The 21,989-nt window shown below is 36.1% G+C and overlaps 1 protein-coding gene across 2 annotated transcripts in view; it reads left to right on the forward strand.

Moving 5' to 3' along the window:
* The window catches only part of FANCM (FA complementation group M), a 72,361-nt gene that overhangs the window by 44,703 nt on the left and 5,669 nt on the right, over positions 1-21,989 (forward strand). For both annotated transcript variants that reach the window (XM_025392504.1, XM_025392505.1), the window contains 7 exons: positions 1,152-3,060; positions 7,844-7,938; positions 8,051-8,119; positions 10,137-10,265; positions 11,551-11,707; positions 14,250-14,356; positions 15,585-16,148. In XM_025392504.1, coding sequence (XP_025248289.1) covers positions 1,152-3,060; positions 7,844-7,938; positions 8,051-8,119; positions 10,137-10,265; positions 11,551-11,707; positions 14,250-14,356; positions 15,585-16,148 — 3,030 coding nt within the window. The remainder of the gene's footprint in view (positions 1-1,151; positions 3,061-7,843; positions 7,939-8,050; positions 8,120-10,136; positions 10,266-11,550; positions 11,708-14,249; positions 14,357-15,584; positions 16,149-21,989) is intronic.

Raw genomic sequence — 21,989 nt, forward strand, 5'->3', positions numbered from 1 at the left:
CAAATTAACATATATTTATTGAGTGCCTTCTGTGTGCCACACTCTGTTACCTGCTTTATGGCTATAACCGTGAGCAAACGAGAGAAAATATTCTGTTTGTGTGGAGTATATATACTAGCAGGGAGACAGACATTTGCTCACATTAATGCTTGTTATATTTATTATTCAGAAAAGCAGAGAGGGCTGGTCTTGGTGACTCAGGCCTGTAATCTCAGCCCTTGGGGATGCAGAGGCGGGCGGATCACTTGAAGTCAGGAGTTTGAGACCAGCCTGGCCAACATGATGAAACCCTGTCTGTACTAAAAATACAAAAATTAGGTGGGTGTGGTGGCACATGCCTGTAATCCCAGCTACTCAGAAGGCTGAGGCAGGGGAGTCACTTGACCCCGGGAAGCAGAGGTTGCAGTGAGCTGAGATCAAGTTACTGCACTCCAGCCTGGGCGACAGAGCGAGACTTTGTCTAAAAAAAAAAAAAAAAAAAAAAAAAACCAGAGAGTTAACTGCTTAAACCTATAAGTAATAGAAGAATCCTGATTAAAGTAGCATTCTTGGAGGAAAGGAGGGATGGTGAAGATTGTAGTTTTAGCTAATAACTTATACATAAGTAAGGCTTAGAAATTCACTATACAAATTCTTGATTAGGAACTTTGTCACAAACAGAAGTATATTCCAGGATAGAACCGAGTAAACATACAGGTTTATGTTGGACATTCTAAAAGCTATTCTTAGTTTACTGTCATTGAAAGAGTAAATTTAACAAATGTATATGGTTTTTATTAATATATATTTTTAAAATATCTATTTTTAGGAAATTAGAATAATTCAATTAAATGTTAGAAATGCAAAACTCAGTATATTCTTATGTATTCATTCAATTTGTTCTTCCTACAAATAGTTATCAAGGGTCTTTTGGGTATTAAATAGTGGAGATACAAAAAAGTTAACTGATTAATGATAACTTGATAATTTCATAGTAGTGTACTTTATAATTTTGATTTATCAGAATAACTTTTAAGGTATAAAAGAATATCATTGGAACAATGTAATAATAGAAATATTTTAATATAGAGTGAAACTCCTCTCTTAGATTTGGCTTTCTGTTTTGTTTTGTTTTGTTTTCCTGTGGCTTTTTAAATTTTCCTTATTTATAGGGAGAATGCAGCTATAAATTGGAAGTTGAATCTTATTTACAAATGGAAGATGTTAGCTCAACATTTATTGCTCCCAGGAATGAATCTAATAATCTTGCCAATGACACCTTTATCACTCACAAGAAATCGTCATTTATAAAGAACATAAATCAAAGCAGTTCATCCTCAGTGATAGAATCTGATGAAGAATGTGCTGAAATTTTTAAACAAACTCATATCAAACCTACTAAAATTGTTTCTTTAAAGAAAAAAGTGTCTAAAGAAATAAAAAAAGATCAGTTTAAAGAAGAAAATAATCACGGGATTATAGATTCTTTAGATACTGACAGAAATTCTGCTGTTGAAAATATTTTTCAAGAGGACCTACCAAATGATAAAAGGACATCAGATACAGATGAAGTTGCTGCCACATGTACTATTAATGAAAATGTTATTAAAGAGCCACATGTATTATTAACCGAGTGTCAGTTTACAAACAAATCCACTAGTTCATTTGCTGGAAATGTTTTAGATTCTGGTTATAACAGTTTCAGTGATGAAAAATCTGTTTCATCTAACTTATTTCTTCCATTCGAAGAAGAGCTTTATATTGTTAGAACAGATGATCAATTTTATAATTGTCACTCATTGACAAAAGAGGTACTAGCTAATGTAGAGAGATTTTTATCTCATTCTCCTCCGCCTCTCAGTGGACTCTCAAACTTGGAATATGAAATTGCTAAGGGTACTGCACTTGAGAATTTGCTTTTCTTACCCTGTACAGAGCATTTACAAAGTGATAAATGCACCTGTTTGATGTCACATTCAGCTGTGAATTCTCAACAGAATTTAGAATTGAATTCACTTAAATGTATAAATTATCCGTCTGAAAAAAGTTGCCTTTATGATATACCTAATGATAATATTTCTGATGAGCCAAGCCTCTGTGACTGTGATGTATATAAACATAATCAAAATGAAAATTTAGTACCTTACAATCGTGTTCAAATACACAGAGGCCCTGCACAGAGTTTAGTTGGAGAGAACAATCATGATGTTGATAACAGTGACCTCCCAGTATTGTCCACTGATCAGGATGAAAGTTTACTATTATTTGAAGATGTTAATACAGAATTTGATGATGTAAGTCTTGCACCCTTGAACAGTAAAAGCAAATCTTTACGTGTGTCAGACAAAACTGCTATTAGTGAAATACCTCTGGTCTCTCAGTTCTTAATTTCTGATGAACTTTTGTTGGACAATAATTCTGAACCCCAAGATCAAATCACCCGTGATGATAATAGTTTTAAATCTCATGATGATCTGAGAAGTGTACAGGAAGAAAAAATGAAGAATCATGAGGATATTTTTGATTGCTCTATGGATTTATTTTCTGTTACCTTTGATTTAGGATTCTGTAGTCCAGATTCTGATGATGAAATATTGGAACATACATCAGATAGCAGTAGACCTCTAGATAATCTATATGGAAGGTATTTGGAAACTAAGGAGATAAATGATGCAAATTATGTTTCAAATCAAGCACTAATACCAAGAGATCATAGCAAAAATTTTACTAGCGGAACCGTTATTATCCCATCAAATGAAGATATGCAGAATCCAAATTGTGTACATTTACCACTGAGTGCAGCAAAAAATGAAGAATTGTTATCTCCTGGTTATTCTCAGTTTTCTTTACCAGTGCAAGAAAAAGTTATGAGTATACCACTCTCTGAATCAAACACATTGAACTCATTTTCTAAGATAGGAAAGGAAATACTTAAGACACCAGATTCTAATAAGGGAAAAATGAATCTACAAAGATTCAAAGAAGCATTGAATTCAACTTTTGATTATTCAGAATTTTCTCTAGAAAAGTCTAAAAGCAGTGGTCAAATGTATCTGCATAAATCCTGTCATTCTGTTCAAGGTAAGATTCCATCTTTATAAAATCTATAACTCTAGAATAATTACTCTAGAAATACTTTGGTAATTTTTCCAAATGTAATTTTTTAGTACATGGTACAATATAAATATTGAATTAGATAATTGTTGTGTTATATTTTTCTTAAGATGATCTTACTAATATTAGATTTATTTTATTTATGTATACTTATGGCATGCATGGTATGGAAAAGGTTATTCTTGCTAGACATTATGAAATACACGAAGATGTGTAAGATCTGGCTATGTCTTGGTTGTAAAACATAATTATGTGACATATTTATATGTATTTGAAAAGATGCCAGTAAAATGTGGAAATAACCACCAAATGAATAATAAGAGAGTGACTGTTTAGGAGGTTCAGAGGATGATGAAATTTTGAGTTTGATTAGATTGGAAATTTTTTTTTTTTTTTTTGAGATGGAGTTTTGCTCTTGTTGCCCAGGCTAGAGTGCATGGTGTGGTCTCGGCTTACTGCAACCTCCGCCTCCCAGGTTCAAGTGATTTTCCTGCCTCAGCCTCCCAAGTAGCTGGGATTATAGGCACCCACCATCATGCCCGGCTAGGTTTTGTATTTTTAATAGAGACGGGGTTTCACCATGTTGGACAAGCTGATCTGGAACTCCTGACCTCAGGTGATCCACCCGCCTCACCCTCCCAAAGTGCTGAGATTACAGGTGTGAGCCACTGCGCCTGGCTAAGGTTTTATATATAGTGTAGATTTTCATTTTGGTTCCTTGAGAGTATTTATGCTTTTGGTATGTTGAAGATACTAAAGATATAATTTAGGTGTTATAAAATGATGAAAGCGAAGGGAAAGAAGGCAAGTATGATTTTGAGAGATAGTTTGAAGTAATAGTTTTATGTAGCAAAATATTTGAGAAATAAAAACTGTATTCAGATGATTAAGACCAGACCACAAAAAAACAGAGAAATCTCTGGGTTTCTGTATTCTAACCATTACACTTACAGGAAAACTAGAAGATATAGTGATAGATGTTTAATATGAAGTCCTGCTGTATAATACAACTCTACAGATTATTATATCAAGTCATTTATGAATTTTACTCCTTATGTTAAAAGCTGAATAAAAAGTAGCTGTAGGATAAGAGGAAAGTTTCCTCTGTAAATCTTTTCCTTACGTTATTCTCGTTAGCATGGAGGACATGGTTCGTGAATGTTCTATTTAAGATGAAAGCATGTTGGAAGTAAGTTCTGGAAATACGTTTAATTTTCAAAACCTGACTATTCTATATAGTCTGGGGTTGTGCCATGACATATATATTTTTACAAAGTATATGATGCCTGTGAGCCTTCAATATTTGCTTTAATACCTCTATTGAAGTCCATGTTAATGAGTGAGATAATTTTTCTGGTTTTGTGTCAGATTTGCACAAAAACATTTTTTCTAGGATTATACTTAACTACAAATCGTGGGCAAAATAATTACAAATACAAATGCAAATCAGGAAATTATTTATTAGAGAACATTTAATAAATAGAGATAATAACTGTTTTTATTCTACTTATTTCAAAGAGAGATTTTAAGCTCATTTTTCTCTATTATATATGAAAAACATAGTTGATTAAAACATCATGAAAGCACTGAAAAGGAAAGCTTCCTAGAATTGAGTTGGTTACTGTAGCCGAGTCCTGCATTTAACTCTGACTTTCTTAGAAGGTAATGAAAAAAGAAAAACTAGTTGATTTATATATTGCTCATCTGCAAAAAGGAAATCACTCAAGTTTGTCTGTCTGGGTAGATGTTTTAGTAGCAGAATATGAGGAGAAATTTACTGAGTAGTTTTGTATTTGTTATTTATTGCTGTTTAACAAAGTACCCCCAAAAAACTCAATGGCCTGAAATAATCAGTAAAATAAAATAAACTTCTTAGAAGGCCTGTTGTTTGAGAGGATCTGTGAGTAGCTTCTTTAAAATCCTTAATGGGCCTGGTGCAGTGACTCATGCCTGTAATCCCAGCACTTTGGAAGGCTGAGGCAGGTGGATCACCTGAGGTCAGGGGTTTGAGACCAGCCTGGCCAACATGATGACACTTCGTCTCTACTAAAAAGACAAAAATTAGCCAGGCATCGTGGCGCATTCCTGTAGTCCCAGCTACTCCGGAGGCTGAGGCAGGAGGATCGCTTGAACCTGGGAGGCAGAGGTTCCAGTGAGCCGAGATCGCACCACTGCACTCCAGCCTGGGCAACAAAGTAAGACTCTGTCTATAAATAAATAAATAAATAAATAAATAAATAAATAAATAAAAATAAAATCCTTACTCTCTGACTAAATGGTACTGTAAGGCACAATCTTTGATTTTTTTTTTTTTTTTTTTTTTTTGAGACAGAGTCTCGCTCTGTTGCCCAGACTGGAGTGTGGTGGTGCGATCTCGGGTCACTGTAAGCTCCACCTCCCGGGTTCACGCCATTCTCCTGCCTCAGCCTCCCGAGTAGCTGGGACTACAGGCGCCCGCCACCGTGCCCGGCTAATTTTTTGTATTTTTAAATTAGAGACGGGGTTTCACCATGTTAGCCAGGATGGTCTCGATCTCCTAATCTCGTGATCCGCCCTCCTCGGCCTCCCAAAGTGCTGGGATTACAGGCATGAGCCACCACGCCCAGCAATCTTTGATTTTTAAGTATGTCTTAACAAAGGATTTAAACTACACCCTCAGCTCACCCTCAGCTTCATAATATATTCCTGGCTGTCCTCTGGGTTTGATCTTTGCCTAGAAAATTTCTTAATTTTAGCATTGTTTGCCATCAAGAGAGGCTGGGAGTTTTCACAATCAGCAAATTCTAATTATGTTTGTCCTTAATGTCTTTCTTTTTGCATTTTGCTCTTATAGCAAAAAGCAACATTTTGTCTGGAAGTCTTAGCTAGATTACCTCTCATAGATTAGGTACATTTTTCCTTTTTTTTTTTTTTTTTTTTTTGAGACAGTCTCACTCTGTCGCCCAGGCTGGAGTGCAATAGCACAATCTTGGCTCACCGCAAACTCTGCCTCCCAGGTTCAAGCAATTCTCTTGCCTCAGCCTCTCAAGTAGCTGGGTCTACCGTTGCCTGCCACCACACCTGACTAATTTTTGTATTTTTAGTAGAGATGGGGTTTCACCATATTGGCCAGGCTGGTCTCAGACTCCTGACCATGTGATCTGCCTGCCTCGTCCTCCCAAAGTGCTGGGATTACAGGTGTGAGCCACTGCACCTGGCCCATTTTTTCCTTTTCGTACTAACTGCAATGATGCCAAATTTTCTGGTACTACATTAAAGGATTTAAGGTTTTCCCTACTTTTCTGTAAGCCCTCACCCACCCTTTCCTCATTGGCCAACTAACTTTCCTACAATTTGAGGCTCTTCAAGCCTTCCTTCACTAAAACTCTCAAAGTCCTTTCAGCATCTAACCACTATCTAATTCCAAAGCGACTTTCCCAGTTTAGGTTTTTGTTATGGCAACTCCTTATTTCCAGGTACCAAAATCTGTATTATTTCTCTATTGCTGCATAGCAAGCTGCCTGCAAAACTTAATGATGTAAAATAACCCCTTGTTTCCTCAAGGTTTCTGTATAACAGGAGTTTAGGTGTGGTGTAGCTGAGTGGTTCTGGCCTAGGATATTTCATGAGGTAATAGTCAAGACATTGGCCAGGGCTGCAGTTATCTGAAAGCTTGAACAGCTTTGGAGGATCTGCTTTTAAGATGGCTCAGTCATACTGCTGTTAGTAGGAGACCTTGGTTTCTTGCCATGTGGACCTCTTCGTAGGGCGGTTTGATAACTGGGTTTTTGTTTTTGTTTTTTTCCCCCAGACAGGGTCTTGCTCTGTCACTCAGGCTAGATTGTAGTGGTGCAATCACGACTCACTGCCACCTCCGTCTCTTGGGCTCAAGCAGTCCTCCTGCCTCAGCCACTGGGACTACAGGCACGTCCCACCACACCCAGCCAATTATTATATTTTTTATAGAGACAGGGTTCTATCATGTTGCTCAGGCTGATCTCAAACTCCTGGGCTCAAGTGGTCTGCCTCCTTGGCCTCCCAAAGTGCTGGGATTACAAGCGTGAGCCACCACTCCTGGCCTGGAATGGTCATAGAACATAGCATCTGACTTCTCCCAGTGCAAGTGATGCAAGAGAGAAAGCAAAAATGAAGCCACAATACCTTTTATGACCTAAACTCATAAGTCATACACCTTCATTTTCATTATATCCTTTTTTTAGAAGCAAGTCACTAAGTCTGGCCCACACAGTTCTAGTTACATTTTGTATTGTATTGTATCTCACCAGTTTTTATTTCATACACACAAATATGTATGGAAAACACATATATAACAAAGAATCTTTTAATGTATTGTTTTGTAGCTTGCATTTTTATGCTTTAACTCTTTCAAGTAGAAAGGGAATAAGACACAAAGGGCAGAAAGACTGCAGTAGATTTTAGAGATAAATTCTATTAATAGAACCAGTGACTAATGAAATTACATTTTTGTGTTTTTCTGGCCTCATTACAGTTAATTTATAAAACTGAACTTCATTCAAATATGTGTTTATTAGCAAAAGACATTGTCCTATTTTCTTCACTGGCATTTTAATTTTTTTGTCTCTTATTTAGATTTTTGTTCAAAGTTCTCAAAGACCATATTTTTTTGAAAGTGAGTAAATGTTGAGATTGCCTGAAATAATTCTTAATGTAGCCATCAATAAAATAGATTGTTATGATTGGGTAAACCTAAATCTATTAACCCTTCATTATTTTAAAAAATAAATTATAGATGGACAATTATTAACAAGTAATGAAAGTGAAGATGATGAGATTTTCCAAAGAAGAGTTAAAAAAGCAAAAGGAAATGTTTTAAACTCTCCTGAGGTGAGTCATTCAGTAATCACCATAGTATAATCATATCAAAGGCTATTTTCCTTCTATACCTTGGGCTTCTGCTGAGACTTTTGTTACCTTTTACTTTATTTACTTACTTTAGGATCAGAAAAATAGTGAAGTTGATTCTCCACTTCATGCTGTCAAAAAGCGCAGATTTCCTATAAACAGAGTAAGTAAATAACAGATAATGTTTAATAATCCAAATTCCTTTGGAATAAAAATTTTGTGAAAAATATATGTGTAGATAAATATAGGTATTTTAATCCTTAGTAGAAAAGTTGATATTCTATTGTATGTGATTGGAATTTCTAGCTTCTGCTAGTTTTCAAAGATGTATTCACTGTAAACTTTCCTAAGCACAATAAATAAAAATATTAAGTAATTTTAGACTCTTTAAAAACCATCCTATTTTTGTCCGTACACTTGAGCAATTTGGCAAGCATTCATTAAATACCTACTATGTCTCTACTGTGTAAGATGCTGGACATACTCTAAAGAATATATCCTAATACTGTCATAAGTTACCCAATAGGAGAGATAGAGAAATAAACATAATTTCAGTATAATTTTTAAAGTTGAGTGATAAGAATAGTCAAGTCCTTAACCTCGATCTTGGGAGTTCTGGCAAACTGTATTTGGCAATGAGGCCAAAGAAGGGGGAAGAGAAGGCATTGTTTACAGAATAACAGCTTAAAGGAAGACGCAAAGGTGAGAAATGACATCTCTATGTTATTAGATTGTAAAGACAAAAGAGTTTCAAGAAGTAAAATCGGAGAAAAATCAAGGTCAAGTGTTAGAAGTGCTTATTCTTTCATTTGATTACTGAATGAGTTTGAAAGAAGGAAAGGAAGGAGTCCAGCATGACTCTGGTTTTTGGCTTTTTGGCAAGTGTGTCACAGATTTAGGCTAAACAAGAAAGAGATGGTAAGTTAAGTGTTGAACAGGTTTGAATTTGAAGTTCCTGTGGGATGGTAAAGTCACAGTGTCTAGCAGGCATTGGTGACTGTGAATCTGAAGTTTGAGTATATGGGCAGGTCTTAAGGTTAATGATACTCACCAGTTATAGCTGATAGCTAAATTTTGAGATTAGCAACTCATGTTTTAAATCTCAAATACGGTCTAGGATAATTTGTGTAAAATTACAGGTGCTCCTCAACTTACAATAGAATTGGATCCTGATACACACATCATAAATTGAAAACATTGTATGTTGAAAATGCATTTAATACACCTAATCTACTGAATATCATAGCTTAGCCTAGCCTACCTTAAACGTGTTCAGAACACTTATGTTTGGTCAAAATCATCTAACACAAAGCATATTTTATAATAAAATGTTGAGTATCTCATGTAATTTATTAATACTGTACTGAAAGTGAAGAACAGAATGTTTGTATAGGCACTTGAAATTTGGTTTCTACTGCATGCATATCACTTTTGCACTATGGAGAGGTCGAAAAATCATAACTTGAACCATTGTGAGTTGGGGACCATATGTAATTAAAAATACAGCCAGTCTGTATTAACTTTGTGTACTCATATAAGACTTCACTAGAAAAACAACTTGCTACCTTAACTAGAAGATCTGATTGACTTATCAGAAATGATTTAAAATATTGATAATGCTGATGATCAGTTTGTTTTAAACTAAATTTATTCCTGTTAATTGAATTGATTTTGATAAATTTGATTTTGATTCTTTTGACTGGTTTTACATTATCCTATAAGAGATATGGTGATAGGCCTCATAGTCAAAACTTGTTATTGTTTTATTGGTTTCTTGGTTTCAAAGGATTCCTATATTTGGACTGATTTTGATGGCCAAATGTATAGGCTTGTTCTTTGTGAAGCGCTTGAACATCTTCTGAAGGAAATACTGTTAAACTAAAAGTATCCGTTTTCTAAGTCACCATAGTGTTTGCAGAAAAAATAAAAATTAAAATTAAAAGTATGTTTTCATCAAATCTGTTTGATGTAATACTATATTGGATGAATACCTATACTAGTATTACTTATAACCTAATTTAGTATTTCATATTACCTAAATTATTTACTTTTACATTCTTAAGTATTTATAACATAATTATTTTGTATTTATAACATGGCTCTGAGTTGTGAGAGCGATTTTACTTGTCTAGGAAGAAATTATTTTTTTCTTATGCAAGAATTTTGTTGAATTATTATAGTCAGAACTGTCATCTAGTGATGAGAGTGAGAATTTTTCCAAACCATGTTCACAATTAGAAGACTTCAGGGTTTGTAACAGGAATGCCAGAAGAGGCATCAGAGTCCGAAAGAGACAGAGTCACTTAAAGGTAATCTTTTTTTTAGTTTCTTTAAATATGTATGTATTTTATCAGTAAAGATAATTGGTTTTACATCAATGTAGATTTCTCTATACGTTCTTTTTATAGAAAAAAAATTTAAGTATTTTGACACCCATTTAGTTTTTTTTTACTGGAATTAAATTCAACGTGTAGTTTTTTTTTGTTTTTCTTTGTGTCTTGATGCTTTATCTTTCAGTGTTGTGTTACTTTGAATGAATACCAAAAAACTCAAGTGTATTGAGAATTTATGTTTCAAATTGAAGAAAATATAGAATTAGAAATTTGAGTTTTAAGATACTTGCTTTTGTTATCAGTATATTGTTTTTCTTATTTCTATCCAATTTTCAAATACTTGGAAAATGTTCTCAGTACCTTTCCTTCCTGATTAAATTCTTTCGTGGTGCAGTAATTTTCTTGAAAGAGCTGGAAGACTTAAGAAATTTTATGCTTATTAAGAAATATCAAGCAGGCTGGGCAGGGTGGCTTTCACACCACTTTGGGAGGCTGAGGCAGGTGGATCACCTGAGGTCAGGAGTCTGAGACCAACCTGGCCAACCTGGTGAAACCCTGTCTCTACTAAAAATACAAAAATTAGCTGGGCATGATGGCATGTGTCTGTCATCCGAGCTACTCAGGGGTCTAAGGCAGGAGAATCTCTTGAACCGAGAGGCGGAGGTTGCAGTGAGCCAAGATTGTGCCACTACACTCCAGCCTGGGCAACAAAGTGAGACTGTCTCAAAAAAAAAAAAAAGATCAAGCAAATATGCCAACTTTTACTTTATTTTACTTATGACAGAATTATCAGAATTTTTAAATAGATTTGTAACTTTATCATTTCTTCTTGGAATTTTCTTTTTTAGACAGAGCTTCTTTCTTATTGCCACAGGCTGGAGTGCAGTGGTGCCATCTCAGCTCACTGCAACCTCCGCCTCCCAGGTTCAAGTGATTCTCCTGCCTCAGCCTCCTGAGTAGCTGGGATTACAGGCATGTGCCACCATCCTGGCTAATTTTTGTCTTATTAGTAGAGATGGGATTTCACCATGTTGGCCAGGCTGGCCTCGAACTCCTGACCTCAGGTGATCCACCTGCTTTGGCCTCCCATAGTGCTGGGATTACAGGCGTGCGCCACCACACTGGGCCTAGAAATTTTCTGTTTTTATTATTTTATTAATCTTGAAAGCATTGATAAGAAATCAGTTTTCCAGAATCATTTCCAATCATGAAAGAAAATTATTTTCTCAATGATATCTTCATGTTTTCTAATTTGTCTTAGCATGTAGCTAGGAAGTTTTTAGATGATGAAGCAGAACTTTCTGAAGAAGATGCAGAATATGTTTCATCAGATGAAAATGATGAGTCAGAAAATGAAGAAGATTCCTCATTACTTGACTTTTTAAATGATGAAACTCAACTTTCACAGGCTATAAATGGTAAATGTTATAATGATCCTTCAGATTTTTTTCAATGTTTGTATGTGCTTATATTTAAATATTTTAATCAGTTTTTAATGAAACTAGACCTTAAAAGTAATTAAATGTGGTATGTGCAAAATATTTATTTGGTCATTTTCATTCAAATTCTCTAATACTTGCTTTATTTTAAACTGGTTGTTTATAGGCTTCTGCTAATTTGAATATTTCTTTTCAGATTGACCTGGGTTGCTGAAGTGTGAAATGTTCATTTCACACGTGTTTAGTACCTGCTACATGCCTAGTACTACGTAAGGCATTTAGGAACTGTATATGAATGAACAAAATAGACAAAAAATTTCTTCTTATGAAGCCTACATTCAAATGGAAAGAGACAGTATATATGCTAACTAAATTATTTAGTTTATTGTAAGATAAAAAAATTACAGAAAAATAAAAAAGTTGGACAAGATGAGAAAAATTTGGAGTGATTGAGGTTGGGGGTATAAATAACAGATGAGTTGCCATTTTATTATTTTTTAATTTTATTTTTTTAGAGACAGAGTTGCCCAGAGTAGGGTGCAGTGGCGCAGTCATATTTCACTGCAGCCTTGAACTCCTAGACTCAGGAGATTCTCCTGCTTTAGCCTCCTGTAGGACTACAGGCATGTACCACCATGACCAGTTAATTTTTTTGGCCTTTTGTAGAGATGTAATCTCACTATGTTGCTCAAGTTGGTCTCCAACTTCAGACCTCAAGCAGTCCTCTAACCTTGGCCTCCCAAAGTACTGGGTCAATAGCTGTGAGCCACTGCACTCAGCCTAGCTGTGATTTTAAATAAAGCAATTAGGAATAGGCTTCACTGAGAAGGCGACATCATCAGAGACTAGAAGAAGAGAGATTTAGTGATGTAGATTGTTAAGACCAACTGAAATACAAAGCTAAATTTATTTATTTTTTTAGTAGAGACGGGGTTTCACCGTGTTAGCCAGGATGGTCTCGATCTCCTGACCTCGTGATCCGCCCGTCTCGGCCACCCAAAGTGCTGGGATTACAGGCTTGAGCCACCGCGCCCGACAAAGCTAAATTTATTAAATTTGCCAAGTAAAGCAGTTTACTTTCGGAAAACAGTGTGTTCATCCAATGCTTGAACAGATCTTACATACAATACATTTAGAGGAGATGGTTCAGATTGACTGTAACAGAAGTGAGAAATATTCTGATTATATCTCTTCAGTATTCTAATCTTTCACAGATCTCATCATTTATTCTGCTTTTGCAGTCTCTGATATTATTTAAAGTGACAAAGTTTCTCAAAGTTTGTGACTTTTAAGAAAAAAGTGTCTAAAGACAGTGTTCTCAGTACTGTCCTTAATGCTGATATAATTTGCAGGATAAGGTTTTATGCCCTCGATGTTCATTAACAGAAGTGACTTTTGCAGGTTTACAATATAATCCAGTGGAAGAATGTTGATACAAAGACAACAGCCAGTGCAAAGGTCCTGAGTCAGTAGTGTGTCTGGCCTGTTGAAGGAACAGTGTTGTGACTGGAATGAGGGAAAACGGAAGGTAGTAGGAAGATCAGATAAATAGCAGCCAGATCATAATCTGACATAATTTAGTAGAATCTCTGTAGCTTCTATGTTGAGAATGACCTGTAGGGGAACAGAGGTAGACTGAGACCAGTTAGGAGACTGTTGAGGTCCTCCAACCAAGGAATGGTAGTGGCTTCTACCAAGATAGTAGCACTGAGGAGAGTGAGAAAGAGTGAATTCTGGATACATAAAGCTGACAGGATTTTCTGATGGATCAGAAAAAAAGGACGAGTCAGTAAGCTTGAGCAACAAGGATATAGTTGCTGTTATATTATGGGGAAGGCTGCAGATGAAGCAGTTTAGATAGCGATTATAGAGATTTGAAATTCCATTGCAGACACAGTATGTTTGAACTATGTACAGTTTCAAAGCTTTTTTTTTTAAGTACCTCAAAATTCACATTATCTTTTGTTTTTATGTATCATGTCTCAAGTACCTTTCATTATAACTTTTAAAAATGGCTAGGCATAAAAAAAAACCAAGGTGTTTCCCAGGTTTTCCTTAACTGAAAATTATGAAACATACTTTTTATTGGCTGTGGGTTTTAATGTTTTTAGTGCATATTTGCTTTTCTGGCTAGATTTCTTATGTTTTTGTGAAACTTCTGTAAATCTGGTACATTTTTAAGGTCTTTGTATACCTTTGTTTTGAAAGAAAAGTCTGTTTCAATCCTCATTTTCAGAGAGATAGCTAAAGCAGGGAACTTAAGTTGTCCATGATCACTCAACTAGATGATCTGATTTCAAAGGCTAAACTCCTAACTTAATATTTTTCAATAATTGTTTATAGACATCTTTTAATATTTATTGTCTTTGTGTAAAATATTTGCACAAGGTTTGAATCAAGTAAATTTGAAATAGATTGAAGTTAAATACTTCAATCATTGAAATAAATAATTGACATAAATACTGCAATTATTCATTTAAATAATTTTGCTACTTTGTCTTAAATTCTTATCTTTACACAGATGCTGAAATGAGAGCTGTTTACATGAAATCTTTGCGTAGTCCGATGATGAACAATAAGTACAAAATGATTCATAAGACACATAAAAACATAAACATTTTCTCACAGGTATGAACTATAGAAATATAATGGAGAATTTCTGGATGGTGAGGTTGAAATATGTTCCTGTTAATGAAGCCTCCATTTTGTTTCTAAAACTGGGCTCTCAGAGCTATTTGAGATAATTTCTGCCCAAAGTCAGGAAGCTCGACTAAATGAATTCTCAAGATCCCTTTTTGGCCAGGTATGGTGGCTCACGCCTGTAATCCCAGCACTTTGGGAGGCCAGTGCTGGTAGATCACCTGAGGTCAGGAGTTCAAGACCAGCCTGGCCAACATGGTGAAATCCCATCTCTACTAATAAGACAAAAATTAGCCAGGATGGTGGCACATGCCTGTAATCCCAGCTACTTGGGAGGCTAAGGCAGGAGAATAGCTTGAACCCGGGAGGCAGAGGTTGCAATGAGCCAAGATTGCACCATTGCACTCCAGCCTGCACGACAAGAGCGAAACCCCATTTCAAAAAATAAAAAAAAAATCCCTTTTTTGTCCTTGGTTGATAAAATTTATTTTTTTCACAAAAATGTTATATTCTGAAAATTATAGGTTATGTCATTTATGGATAACATTTTCTTTTTTTTTTTTTTTTTTTTTGACAGAGTCTAGCTCTGTCGCCCAGGCTGGAGTGCAGTGGCTGGATCTCAACTCACTGCAAGCTCCGCCTCCCGGGTTCACGCCATTCTCCTGCCTCAGCCTCCCAAGTAGCTGGGACTACAGGCGCCCGCCACCGCGCCCGGCTAGTTTTTTGTATTTTTTAGTAGAGACGGGGTTTCACTGTGTTAGCCAGGATGGTCTCGATCTCCTGACCTCGTGATCCGCCCGTCTCGGCCTCCCAAAGTGCTGGGATTACAGGCTTGAGCCACTGCGCCCGGCCAAGTATAAAATTTTCATATTAGTCATGTTTGTTTATAAATTGCCATGTTCAGCTTGGTAATGTGTACTCTCTGTACTTCCATTGTGCTTATTATATAGCATTTATCATCTATTATTATTGTTTACTTTCTACCTGCTGTTACTAAACCTTAAATTTCTAGATGGTAAATCATTCTTTTCCTTTATTCTCAAACTCATTTTCCTCCACAAAGAATGTACTTGGTATATGTTAGTTGAGTAAGTGGCTGAATTAATAAAGTAAATTAAACAAATATTAATGCAGATTTCATGTGCTTCGAAGTATGTTTTAAATACCTGTTAATTGTCTGAAATAAATGTAAAATATTCTTATGTTTTTATTGTAGATTCCTGAACAAGATGAAACCTATTTAGAGGATAGTTTTTGTGTTGATGAGGAGGAGTCTTGCAAAGGCCAATCAAGTGAAGAAGAAGTTTGTGTTGATTTTAACTTAATAACTGATGATTGCTTTGCAAGTAGCAGTAAAAAGTATAAAACCCGACGTGCAGTAATGCTAAAACAAATGAGGGAACAAAACTGTGCACATTCAAAAAAGAAATTATCCAGAATTATTTTACCAGATGATTCAAGTGAGGAAGAGAACAATGTAAATGATAAAAGAGAATCTAATATTGCAGTTAACCCAAGCACTGTTAAGAAGAACAAACAACAGGACTGTTGTTTAAATTCAGTGCCTTCTGGAGCTTCTCTGCAGTCCAAGATGCATTCTAATCCAGTAGTTAATCAATCACCAAAGCAGAGCAAACCGACATCACTTAATTTAAAGGATACAATTTCTGAAGTCTCAGACTTCAAACCTCAAAATCATAATAAAGTCCAGTCTACGACACCACCCTTCACTACTGTTGATTCACAGAAAGACTGTAGAAAATTTCCAGTTCCACAGAAGGTATGGATCAAAGAAAGGAAAAATGTCTTTAGATGGTTACCAGAAGTTTTTCTTTTTCTTTCTTATGTATGTGTTTTGTATTAAATAACTAGGTCAAAGAAAAATTAACAAAAAAATTTTGAAGAAAATGTCTTCAAACAAGAAAACAATACACGAAATTATATGGGCAATTCACAGGATGCTCAGGTTTTAATTTTTTAAATATGTTAATGTTTTGTTAACACTGTGTAAGGAAACTGGATAATTTTATTAAAAGGATGTAGGAAAATAGGGCTTTCTGCAAGGCAAAGTTAATTGAAATTACGTGTTCAGAGCTAGTTCCTTGGCCAGGTGCAGTGTCTCATGCCTGTAATCCCAGCACTCTGGGAGGCCGAGGCAGGTGGATCACTTGAAGTCAGGAGTTCAAGACTAGCCTGGCCAACATGGTGAAATGACATCTCTACTAAAAACACAAAAATTAGCTGGGCATGGTCGTGCATCCCTGTAGTCCCACCTACTTGGGAGGTTAAGGTAGGAGAATCGCTGAAACTTGGGAAGGAGAGGTTGCAGTCAGCCGAGATCGTGCCATTTCACTCCAGCTTGGGTGCAGAGCAAGACTCCATCTCAAAACACACACAAAAAAGACCTAGAACTAGTTCCCAGATTAACTTCTCTTCTTCTCAGAAGGCTTTGGGTATGTAAGTCTCTTTTTATTGGGTAAAGGAATTTGGGAGTACCAACTGGTTTCCTTCCTTAAAGTTTTCTTCCACTTCCTTCCAGAATGACTGCTAAGTAGTCCAGTTTTACCTTCTCCCTGTTGTGCTGTTTCTAGAAGAATCACTGTAAAACTGTTTCTTGTTTTTAAGAGTTTATAGTTACAGTAATTTTGCTAAATAGGGGTTAAATAAATAATAGGAGCCGTATATATTGATTCATTTGTTTGCCTAACTAGGAGTGAGACTGAAAATACTTATTAAAAATTAATAATTTTTATAATTGACAAATAATTGTATATATTTATCAAGTAGGACATGTTTTGAAATATACATTGTGGAATGGCTAGATCAAGCTAATTAACATATGTATTACCTCAAATACTTATCATTTTTTGGTTGAGAACACTTAAAATTTACTCTTTCAGTGATTTTCAAGATAAAATACCTTGTAATTGACTATAGTCTTCCTATCTGAAATTTTGTATCATTTGACCAACACCCTCCACCCCAACCTTAACCCCTGTACTAACTACTATTCTACTCTCTGCTTCTACTTCTCTTTATCCCCAAGAAGTTTCATCACACTCTGCCTTAGCCACATGCTTGACAGTGTCCACACAATGGTCCTCATATTTGTGTTTCCAGTTGCAAATTGTCCCCAGTTTTTTTTTTTTGTGGGAGAGGCATAGTTATTTCTTGAAGGCATTGTTAGGAAAAGATTGACTACATTAAGTCTTTATAATAGACTGGAGAACAAGAAAGTACTTAATTTCTTTGAGTTTCAATATCCTCATCGATAGTATAGAGATTAAAATCCCAAGATGAGTTCTCATTGTGTTGCCTAGGCTGGAGTACAGTGGCTATCCACAGGTGCGATCATAGCTCACTGCTGACTTGAACTCCTGGACTCACGTGATCCTCCTACCTCAGCCTTCTTAGTAGCTGGTACTATAGACATGCTACACCATGCCTGGCAAGATTACTATTTTTGTATAATTCATTGTAATTGGGGTCTGTTATTTGAGAATTACTGTGTTCCTTTGGAAGTATCATGTCCTTGCTTTTTCATATATGACGTGTCCTTATGTTGATTTCTACACATTTAGTGGGACATTCACCTCATGAAGTTTTATGGAGTAATTTCCCAGGGAAAGACTTATTTGTATAAATGAGTCTTAGGGTGTCAGTTTGGTGAGGTGTGTTGGCCTTGGTTCTAGGTGGATACAGTAGTGTAGTTTCTGTGTAGTTTCTTCAGCTGTAATTCACACTAGTGACATTTGCGACTGTCTCAGTATCCTAGGCTTTTCTCGACAAGACAGAGTCCCTCCTGACCCTGGGTAACTCTATCTGGGCAGTGGAGATGAGGCTACAGAGGCTGGGCGCCTCCACACTGCCCTTCTGGGCTTCAAATTACCATAGATGCCTATTCACCCCCACACCACACTCCAGTGCTCTTTACTTTGAAAAGAGAAATAAGCACTGGTAATCACTAACACTTTAAGCAGTATTTCTACTTTGGTATGTCCTAACTAGAAAATAGATACAGGCTAGTGATACTTTGAAGAGCACTATGAAAAAGGATCAGTAGATCTTAATGGAAAGATGTTTTAAGTTTTCTACTATTAGTGAATAAAATTACATATAGTATAATTCTTATTACTTGAAATTAGGAGGGGAAAGAATTTTTGAGGTAAATTTGAAAAGGCATAAAATAGACTACCCTGACAAAAATCTTCACAGATTAAAAATACTAATATTTGCATTGTCATAAATATTACAAACAGTATTCCTTGTCTTTTATTTGCTTTTTTGTTTTGTGTTTAGTGTTTCTTGCTATGTGAAATATAACTTCTTTGTGCAGCCTAGATTTTTTTTCTTTGTACTTCCTGACCTTGTTGTCATGTTTAGGAAGCCATACTCTAAGATAACTAAGTACTTTCACTATTTTCTTCTAGTTCTTTAGTGGCCATTTCCTCCTTCATTACATTTATTATTCTTTTTTAAAATTAAATATTAAATATATTTTAGCGATAATTTTTGAATAATTAGGATGTTGATCTTAGTTTATTATGTTAAAATATAGAAAGTCTACCTTAAGTTACAATGTAGAAAGGTAGAGGGAGTATTGCTCCTATCCTTACTATAACAAAGAGCCAGTCATCAGCAAAATCATGTTTTCTTGAAACCATTACAGAGCTAAGGTTGTAGGGCAAACAATTAGGCTGATATTTAAGGAAAAACAGGCCCCTCCAATGAAAAGCTTGCTGATTCATGGCAATCACTGGACACCATAAAATGTCGTAAAAATAATTCAGCTGACCGGGGGCAGTGGCTTACGCCTATAATCCCACACTTTGAGAGGCCGAGGCAGGGGGATCATTTGAAGTCAGGAGTTTGAGACCAGCCTGGCCAACACGGTGAAACTCTGTCACTACTAAAAATACAAAAAATTAGCCAGACATGGTGGCAGATGCCTGTAGCCCCAGCTATTCAGGAGGCTGCGCCAGGAGAATTGCTTGAAGCTGGGAGGGAGAGGTGCTGCACTCCAGCCTGTGTAACATAGCGAGACTCCATCTCAAAAAAAAGAAAAACGAAACAAAAATAACAAAAAAATTAGCCTGGCATGCTGGTGCATACCTGTAGTCCTATCTACTCAGCATGCTAAGGTGGAAGGATCACCTGACCCTGGGAGGTTGAGGCTGCAGTGAGCTGTGAAAGTGCCACTGCACTCCAGCTTGGGCAACAAAGTGAGACTCTCTAAAAAAAAAATTAAAAAAAAGTTTCAGCTAAAACGTTAGTGAATTACAAAAGGCAATGGACTAGCATGAAAGCTTAGAACCCCTGGGAGTTGTAGACACACGGGGAATTTACAGCCACTCATGGGCTCTTCACACACTCATCAGGGATTCACAAAAAAGACTGAGAATAAGAAAAACCCTTTTTCTTAGTACAGTCCTTGGGGAAGAGATAAGCAATTGCTGTGGAAAAGGAACCATGCCTCACCTTGTTCCTTTCCAACTTTCCCCTATGGAACAAAAAGCTTTAAGCTACTGGGGGAAGAGCAGCAAACTATTATCGCCCTCAGAGCTTAGGTGAAGACTGCAGATCAGGAAGGAAACAAGAAAAATATCCTCTATAACTGGAAGAAGGGCAGGAAAACATCTTAAGCCTACACAATTAGAGGTCTCTAATAACTGGGAGGGAGAGTAAGATCACTGAGAAATTCCTACCTTCGAGACCTACGGAAACAAGTCCTGCCCAAGACTATGGCTGAACCAGGACAATAGAAAACACCAATTCCACACTCCTAGTGCTCCCTCCCACCAGTCTAGCAAACACCAAGTAACTAGAGCAATCTGCTGACAAGTATGGGAAGAGAACATCTTCGCAAATCCAAAGTTATGAAGATTTTCCTTTATGTTTCCTTGTAAGAGTTTTGTAGTTTTAATTCTTCAGTGTATACCTTTGATTCATTTTGAGTTAACTTTTGTTAATGATGTAAAAGTCCAGCTTTTGTTGGTGGTGATGCATGGCTATCTTGCTTAAAATCAGTTGACCATATATGTGAGGGTTTATTTCTAGACTCTCATTTCTTTGGCATATGTCTTTTTCTATGCCAGTACCACACTGTCATGATTCCTGTAGCTTTATAGTAAGTTTTGAAGTTGGTAAGTCTGAGTTTTCTAACTTTTTTTTTTTTTTTTTAAGATTGTTTTAGATATTCAGAGTCCCTTGAAATACATGAAATTTAGTATGGGTTTTCCCATTTCTGCAATATATCCTTTTGGAATTTTGAAAGAGATTGTATTGAATACATAGATCGTTTTGGGTAGTATTGTCGTCTTAATAATGTTAAATTTTTCAGTGCATGAAAATGGGATGTCTTTTTATTTATTTTGTTCATGGTCCCAAATTGAAATCTACAAAATAATTTATATTCAACAAATTCCAGGCCACGCACGGTGGCTCACGCCTGTAATCCCAGCACTTTGGGAGGCCGAAGTGGGTGGATCATCTGAGGTCAGGAGCTCAAGACCAGCCGGGCCAACATGGTTTGAAACCCTGTCTCTACTAAAAATATAGAAATTAGCCGGGTGTTGTAGCAGGCACCTGTAATCCCAGCTACTTGGGAGGCTGAGGCAGGAGAATGACTTAAACCCAGTAGGCAGAGGTTGCAGTGAGCTGAGACTGCACCATACAACTCCAGCCTGGACGACTGGAGCAAAACTCCATCTCAAAAAAAAAAAATTCCAGTTTTATTTTTGTGTCCTTCACTGTTTCCTTCCTTGTACAAAGGTAATAATTAAAAATATCTATATACTTCAGCTCGTTTATACATTGTTTGAAATATATAATTAGATGCTTTTATATTTTTAATCTTCCTTAGATAGGTTAGTAAAATATAGTACGTACTTTATCCCATCTTGATTTTTTTACTTAAAACTATCCTCAGGTTCACTCAATAGTAATATACAGATATATATTCCTCATTACTTTGTGTAGCTACATATACCATTGTATGATTATGTAATTATTTATTCAACATTTCTATATTGATGCATATGTGGGTTGTTTCTAATCTTTTGTTCTTATAATAAATAGCCATGTTTGTATTCTCTTAAATGTTGCCGGTGTAACTTTGGGATTAATTTCTTGGAATTGCTGTAAAAAGTAAATGCATATGTAATGTTGCCAGATATTGCTAACTTCTCTATAGGGTTTGTACTTTTTTTTTTTTTTTTTTTTTTTTGAGGCAGAGTCTCGCTCTGTCGCCCAGGCTGGAGTGCAGTGGCTCTGCTCACTGCAGACTCCGCCTCCCACGCCCAGATAATTTTTGTATTTTTAGTCGAGACAGGGTTTCACCATGTTGGCCAGGCTGGTCTCGAACTCCCCGCCTCAAATGACCTACTCGCCTCAGCCACCCAAAGTGCTGGGATTACAGGCGTGAGCCACTGCACCTGGCCCTGTACCATATTATTACTACCAGCATTGTAAAAGAGTTTCTGATTTCTCCAGAACTTTATTAACAGAGAATATTGTCAACCTAGTGAGAGATGGCGTGTCATATAGTTTCAAATTTGTGTTTTTCTTTGCATAGCAAAGTTGAAAGCATCTTTTTTCTTTCAGTTTCATACATTCATATAGC

Source organism: Theropithecus gelada, chromosome 7b (genome assembly GCF_003255815.1).
Source record: "Theropithecus gelada isolate Dixy chromosome 7b, Tgel_1.0, whole genome shotgun sequence".
Classification (NCBI taxonomy): domain Eukaryota; kingdom Metazoa; phylum Chordata; class Mammalia; order Primates; family Cercopithecidae; genus Theropithecus; species Theropithecus gelada.